At 34.1% G+C, this 7,962-nt stretch overlaps 1 protein-coding gene across 2 annotated transcripts; it reads left to right on the top strand.

Annotated features, from left to right (window-relative positions):
• The first annotated feature begins 1,190 nt into the window (after positions 1–1,190).
• On the top strand, positions 1,191–7,903 carry LOC141643214 (uncharacterized). 2 transcript variants are annotated; one of them, XM_074452262.1, is made up of 4 exons: positions 1,191–1,464; positions 1,608–1,715; positions 4,526–4,600; positions 7,484–7,903. In XM_074452262.1, exons 1-4 carry the CDS (start codon positions 1,328–1,330, stop codon positions 7,713–7,715), a joined length of 552 nt encoding a protein of 183 aa, XP_074308363.1. In that variant the 5' UTR covers positions 1,191–1,327; the 3' UTR covers positions 7,716–7,903. The 2 variants fall into 2 exon arrangements, with proteins under 2 accessions (XP_074308363.1, XP_074308364.1); XM_074452263.1 differs by lacking the exon at positions 4,526–4,600 and having other exon boundaries at positions 1,209–1,464.
• Positions 7,904–7,962: the final 59 nt, after the last annotated feature.

Here is a 7,962-nt window from a genome sequence, read left to right as displayed (position 1 = left end):
ATATACATTGGGGAAAAACCCATTATCGGTTTTTCTATCTTATGCCCACTAGGCATAGTATAAGAAACCTAAAAAGGAAAGAATTAATGATGTTTTTCTTTTAAATTGATAGGACATTGCAATTTCCCATAAAAAATCTACTAATTTTTTCCACTTTTAGGTTTCTTATCCTATGCCTAGTGGGCATAGGATAGAAAAACCCATTATAAAATAAATTGCACCAGTTACAAAATAAGTGTGTGTTTGACCTAGTTTTCTAAAGTATTTTTTGGCCAAAAAAACAAATTGGCCAAACACAATTATTTACAAGTTAAAAAAGAGTTTCTGAAAAGCTCAAAATTCATTTTTTTGCCCTTAAAAATAATGGTGCTCCTAGTTTTGAAAAACACTTCTTGAAAATTAAGTTTAAGAAGCAAAAATTCATTTTTAATAATTTAGGTCAAACATACTTTACAACAGTCTCACACCTTAAAACAATCCATTTTTATGGATGAATTATTCATTTAATAGTAGTAAATAATTTATTTATTTTTACATAATAAAACCGTTGTTTGGTTTGGTAAATTCCAGATACGTTGGGGTAGGAATCAAGGCAAAAACAAAAGTGGGCCCCAAATGTCACACTACTCGCAAGAAGTGGCCTGGTAAATTGTAGGGGTACATTGGTCCTATCAACAAAAAGTCCCGTGGATTAGGCCATTTATCCCCTCAATTTATCAGGACCCTCTTTATTTTGTACATTACTCTCGTAAAAATCACTTTAGACCGAAATAATAATAATGGAATAAATATAGATAGTCAAATCAAAACTGTCGTAAGCTTTAAAAGAAGGTATTTTAGCAGCTAAATACTTAGGAATCTCAAAGTTAATTGTGGAGGGTGATAACTTATGTGTTATTAACTCGATTCGAAGTACTTGGCAATTTCCGTGGGAAATTTCTAGTATTATCAAGGATGTGAAATTAGACCTTCATTTTTTCGATGAAGTGATAATTAAACATTGCTTTCGTGAAGCCAACAAGGTTGCTGACTTCATGGCTTCAGTTGGACATTCATGTCCAACTCTTTCGATGTGGTTTGATAGCCGGTGGCTTCAACTTATCTCCCTCATTCGAAAGGATGAGATAGATTGGTCCTACCCTATAGGACCTAGTTTTCTTACCTAATCAAAAAAAAAAAAAAAAAAAATCAAAACTGTCGTAAAATTCACACAAGGGAAAAAATCAAGCAATTAGGGTTTAAGAGTTCGGCTGTATAGAGCTCCCATCCTCTTAGGGTTCAACACACACACTACTCACTCACTTTCTGTGAATCCTCAAACACCAAAATGCCAAGGCAACTCAAATTTCATGAGCAGAAGTTACTGAAGAAACTTAATTTGTTAGAATGGAAAAGGGAAGATGGACACAGAGAAGCTGATGTTATGCAACGCTTCCTTGTTACTGACCGTGATGACTACAAAAAGTATTAATCTTTATCATCTTTCACTTCTTTTTGTTCTTGTTTTCATTTTATTTACCATCAATTGTTTAATGGGTTTCTTTTTAATTTAGATTTTCTGGGCTAATTCTATTGTTTTGATTTCTGTAAATTAAAAAAAATTGCAGGTATAATGTAATGTGTAGGATGGTGCAGAAATTGGTTCATATTTTGAAGCAGATGGATGCCAGAGACCCTTTTCGAATTGAGATGACTGATCAACTTTTGGAAAAACTGTGAGCTTTTGTTTGATTTCTTCGTTTTCTCCCTTCATTTGTATTTTTTTTTCTAATATTTGTTGTTAGTTAGATCAATTAGTCGTCCGTAAGTTGGTTTTACACAAAGTTTATTGTAAACCCACCAATTAGTTACCCAAATAACCTTACAAAAATTTCTTATTAACTACCTTTTCCAAGGTGATCTGATATAATAGGTGGTTTTACAATAATTTGTGTGTAAAACTGCCTTACACGAGTATTTCTGTACTTGGATATGCAAAAGTGATGTAGCTGAAGTGGAATTAAGCTTAAATCTCAAGTACCCAAATTGGGATTATGTAAATTTGAGGTACCCAAGTTGGAATTTTCTGAAACATTGGTACCCTGACACAGAATTTGTCATGTTTTTAATTTGAGTTTGGGAAGTTAGGTTTCTGCTTTGTAATTAAGCTTAGTTGAACTTTCCTTGGGGAATTTGCGTGGTTGTTGAGTGATGAGCAGTGATTTTGATTGTTATTTGGTTGAGGAGGTTCAATTGAGGGAGAGTGGAGAGGAAAATTGGGGATCAATGAATTTAATTGAAATTTATGTTGAATTGAAAAAGATATGAACTTTGACGGTTCTTGTGGAATTGTGGTGATGTTTAGTTTTGATGGTGAAATTGGTGATGTCATGTGAATTTAAGGCGTGAATTTGTGATCTTGGTCTTTTGAAATGTTAGATTGTTGGGTTTGTAGCCAGTGGCGGATGCAGGATTTGACTAAAGGGGGGGCACACCCAAAAAAAAAAAATTTGCGGACAACTTTTATACATTAAAATTTTTTCATCGTCAATACATAATAATATAATCGTAAAGAAAAAATATATCAACAAACCCTAAACGGCTAAACCAAATACCAACAAGCCCAAGTGCATTATTTTAGAGGGAATATCCATTTTCGGCGGTAGAATTGGGGGTCCTGTGTAAAAAAAATTCAAATTCGAGAGACCCCTTCAATTTCATATATTATCGTCATGAAAATAGTAAAAAAATTAACCAAAGAGTACCATAATCTTTATTTATAAGACAGTGGAAAATTTTACATGGAACTACTTCTAAAAGTGTATAATTCTATAGATATAAAAATATATATGTTTAACAAACAATATTAGTATGCAATTGGTGTGTTGGACAATCATTGAATATACTAGCCTAACGTCCCAGGTTCGAACCCTTGTAGCATCATTTTGAAATTCAATTAATTAAATCTAACTTTGAACATACAAAAAAAATAAGCCAAACCTAACCATAGTGAGATTCGAACACGAGATCATCAGGGAAGTTTATAAGCCTCTTACCACCAGACCAAGAGTATCATCATGCTAAAAATAGGCGCTCTAAATATGTAAACATAGATTTTCAGTTTTTTTTTTCTTTTTTTTTTCCGTCACGTGAGGGCACGTGCCCTCACTCCCCCCCCCCAAATCTGCCGCTGTTTGTAGCTCATATGACATGGTCATGTGTTTACTTGTCCAAGACCTGATCTTTAACAATTTGATAGCAAGCTAAATTTTAAGATTAGTTATGGGGGTTAATCAATACTGGATACCATCTAGGGGGTTGGCATGGCGTTGGTCTGTTGGAGATGACTTATGTATTTAGTTTTACCTCTAATAAAGTTTGGGTGGTAGAGGATTTGGTATAGGAGAAAAGGTTGGTGCTTTTAATTCCTTAGAGCAATAATAATCCTGTTTTTGTTCGAGATCTTGTGGCCAGATGAATGTGTTTGTTTAAAATCCCTCAGATGAGTTGCTTTGGAGATAAATTCTAAGTTACTCTAGATAATTATGCTTATTGAAAGTTTAGGCGCAACAAGATGTTTCTTTAGTCGGCTTCTAGTGCCTGATCAATTCCATAAAATTCTTTTATAAATTACTCCAGTACTTTGACAATCACTTGATCCCTTTGGCTCAATGGTTGATTAGCGAATATATAAAACTGAAGGTCAAGGGTATTACTATATACTAAAACTTTATAACTTTCTTCAGAAATATAGTTTGCATCTTTGTAGTTCCAGGATTAATTTAATGAATTTGCAGTGCACTCTCAGTTAGACTACTCATGTTTATGGTATCCGTTTTTCTAATGTGTCCCCTAAGGGCACATGTCTATTTGGATTTCACCAAAACAAAGCACTTATTCGAAAGTTAGCCAATTCTCTGTAATATCTGTTTGAAAATGGAAAAAGTGAGTTTAATTCAATTTCGCTGAATTTAGACAAACTTTCCTTGTAAGTGCTTTAAGGGTACATGTTAAAATAAACCGTTATTGTATATATGTTACGAGTTTAAGAACCGTGAATTAGGGTAAGGTTGATTTTTTAGTTGGAATTTGTTGCTGTTGAGTTGGAATTGGGGCAAACATTTTATCTTAAAAGTAAATTTTCGCACACTTCGAACGATGGTTGACGTAATTTGATCCGATTCAATGTGTTGATATGATTGGGACCTTCCATTTCTTTCTACTTGTCACCGTGAGGCGTTTCTTTTGCTTGTTAGGCTAGGTAAGCAATGCCTCACTCGGTCCCTTTATTATGTTCAGTGATGGTACTTTTCATTTTCTGCTCCTCCTCGGACCTAAATAGCATTAAAAGCAATTACTCGGTCACTTTATTATGATTCCTGTACTGCTTTTGCTCCGAAGTTATATTAACTTCCAACATTGTTTCCGAAGTTATGTCTCCTCATATCATTATCGTAAGCGGACCATGACATAAATTCAACATCCTGATTAGGTGTTTAGTCATTTGTTCCATGCTCTTAAATTTTGGGGGTTCTTTTGCTTGCAGATATAATATGGGTGTTGTACCAAACAGAAAAAGCTTGGCTGTGTGTGAGAGATTGAGTGTCTCATCCTTTTGCAAGTAAGTATTGCATGATCCCTATATATCTAATGTTGGATGTCATTTTTTAGCCAAATTCCATGTTGAAATGTGGGAAAGAAAGCAAAGATGTATGCACTTCAGTTAGCAATGACGGTCATGTGTATGATACCAACAATAGAAAAAATTACAAATAACCACCACGTATTTGCGTATTTTTACAAATAACCACCACGTATTTGTGTTTTTACAAATAACCCCCAAGGTTCATTGTATATTCCCTAATCACCACCGTATTTTTACCCCGAGCATTATTTTTCTTATTTTCCGACTCGTTAAGTGACGGCTTAAGTAAAATACCCATATTACCCTCCTATTTCTATTAGAACCCACTAATTAATCCCAAATCATTTCATTTTTATTTCCCCTTACTCTAAATCCCCAAATTCCTTTATCTCTTCCCCAATTCAATAGTTGGAGGGGTTACAATTTCAGAAAAGGTTAGAGATTTGACTAGTTCAATACCATAAACACACTGAGGCTATACTCTTATATTCCATCGATACTCAATTTTATTATGTGATTAGAGATAGTGAATTGATTGTATGGATCAATTTTCGGATCAATTTGCAAACCCCTAAATCCTCTCCTCAATTAACCTAACACCAAATCACCCACCAATACCCAAATCAAGAGAATCAATTAACACTAACTTTCCTCCATTAACACTACCAAATGAACCACCATAAACACCTCCCTGAGATGAAGAGGAGCAAAGGTGTTGTGTCAGCGAGTGATATGTCATGGTGATGGTGGCAACATGCCATTGTGGTCAACGAGTGAGATTTATTTCGACATAAATATGTGGGCAGAATTATTGTGCTTTTTTTTGTGTAATTTACCCATATTAATTTATGGCGAGTAAGACTTATGGTAAATAAAGAAGACGAAAAAAGGTTTGTATTTTTGGGAAAGATGGGTAGGATGAGGAAGTGAGAGTGTTTCTGGGATGTTTTAATGGTAAAAAGTGGATTATGGGAAGAAAGATGTGTGTTGTAAAAGAATGGGAGTTTGTATTGGGGAGTGGAACGAAGAGGATGAAGATATTATTTTTGTATTTGGTAATTAGTGGGTCCTAATAAAAATAGGAAGGTAATTTGGGTATTTTACTTAAGTCATCACTTAATGAGACGGAAAATAAGAAAAACAATACTCGGTGCAAAAATACGGTGGTAATTGGGGAATATACAATGAATCTTGGGGGTTATTTGTAAGGGAAAATTACAAATAACCACCATATATTTACGTATTTTTACAAATAACCACCATGTATTTCTGTTTTTACAAATAACCCCCAGACTTTCATGTATACTCCCCAATTACCACCGTATATTTGACCCGATACAATTTTTTCATATTTTCCGACTCTTTAATTAACGATTTATGTAAAATATCCATATTACCCTCATTGACTCAAACAATGTGAAAAACATGAGCAAGTTTCCCTTTTTTTTTTTTTTTTTTGGTGACGAGGGGTTTAATCCCCCCGGGTCCAGGCATTCCAGCGTCACCACCTGGACCATGTAAACCACCCCAATTGGGGCCGCCGAGATAACCGCATGCATTGCTCATCCGTGGGTTCGAACACGGGACCTCGCAATTCTTGCTTTTGCAAGCTTTGAGGTTATCCAAGTCTACCACTAGACTGCAAGTTTCCCTTAGGCCAACACAAAACAACAATAATTTCAATTTCTCCAACTACAATCGATTCAAAAACCATGTTTTCTCAATAAACAACAAGAAATAATTTTAGGGAAGAACACAATCATGGCAATGAAGCAATTATGAAGCTCATTTACAAGAAGAATAATTTCAACTCAGAAACTTGAAATTCCTATTTTATCGTCCTTCACTCCTTCTCAACATCATCTTCATCATCATCAGATGCAATTTTGTGTGGAAGAGGGGATAAAAGAATCAAAAGAGGGAAGAGATTCAAAGGGTCTTATGTTAATGCAAGACCTAAAAAGAAAAGAGATGATTAATTATCACAGAAATCTCCATCATCTCCATCATCCGGTTTGTTGATTAATTATCTAATTTCATGAGTGTAGCTTAAAACTCCAATTATTCATGTCTAAATTTTTTATATTTTCAATAAAAAATTTATTTTTTTGAATTTGGTTTGTTGAATAATTAGTTAAAATTAAATTTACGTATAAAGTTCTTCAATTTTCGTCAAAGATTTCATTTTTTGAGCTGGGTTTGTTGAATAATACCGACTTTATGAATAATGCTGATTTTAATCAATTACTTAATTAATATTATGAATGTAATTTAGAAATTCCGCAACAAAATCAAAAAGGAAGAAGAGTGATATACGACTTAGGTATTGAGATAAATTGATTGATTGAATTGGGGATAAAGATTTAGGGATTTGGGATTTTAGGGTTTGAAAAAAATTGGAAATTTAGGAAAATCGATTGAATTGGGAAAATGTTGGGAGTATTTTGGTAGGGTGTGTTTGTGTAATTAAAGGAGGGCAATATAGGTATTTAACGTAAATCGTAACTTAACAAGACGAAAAATAAGAAAAACGATGCTCGGGTTTAAAATACGGTGGTGATTGGGGAGTATACAATGAAGCTCGGGGGTTATTTGTAAAAACGCAAATACATGGTGGTAATTTGTAAAAATATGCAAATACGTGGTAGTTATTTGTAATTTATCCTATTTGTAAAAATGCAAATACGTGGTGGTTATTTGTAAAACAACCTAAATACTTGGTGGTTATTTGTAATTTTTCCACAATAGAAAAATGATACCTTGTATACTCAATTGAGAATACAATTAATGGGCTGATCTCTTGTGCTCACATGTGAGTCGTTCTCATATTAATTATTTTTGTAATTGCTTTATTTGCAGACGGCGTCTAGCAACTATAATGGTGAAGCAAAAGTTCGCAGAGCACAAGAAAGCAGCAGTGACGTACATAGAGCAGGGTCATATCCGAGTGGGAATTGATACCGTGACAGATCCAGCATTCCTAGTGACGAGGAACATGGAAGATTTACTAACCTGGGAATCTTCCTCAAAGATCAACAAGGGGATTCAACAGTATCACGACAAATTGGATGACTATGATCTTATGCAGTGATCTAGATTTTGGCCTGTAATCGTTCTCAAGGGTCTCCCTTTGCTTATCGATGTTGTTTAGTTGTTAAATACAGTTAAGGAAACAAATCATAAGTAGACAGACGTATATTGCTACATTTTGCTTTTCGGTGTAAGAGTTTTTGCGATGGATGAATATATATAATTCCACAAGATCTGAAACTTAATTTAGAGTTTAATGTCTCCGAAGAAATATAACTCCATAAGATAAGATCCGGAGCTTAATTTAG

The sequence above is a fragment of the Silene latifolia genome, chromosome 2, assembly GCF_048544455.1.
Source record: "Silene latifolia isolate original U9 population chromosome 2, ASM4854445v1, whole genome shotgun sequence".
Lineage (NCBI taxonomy): Eukaryota > Viridiplantae > Streptophyta > Magnoliopsida > Caryophyllales > Caryophyllaceae > Silene > Silene latifolia.
This window is presented reverse-complemented; position numbering and strand designations above follow the sequence as displayed.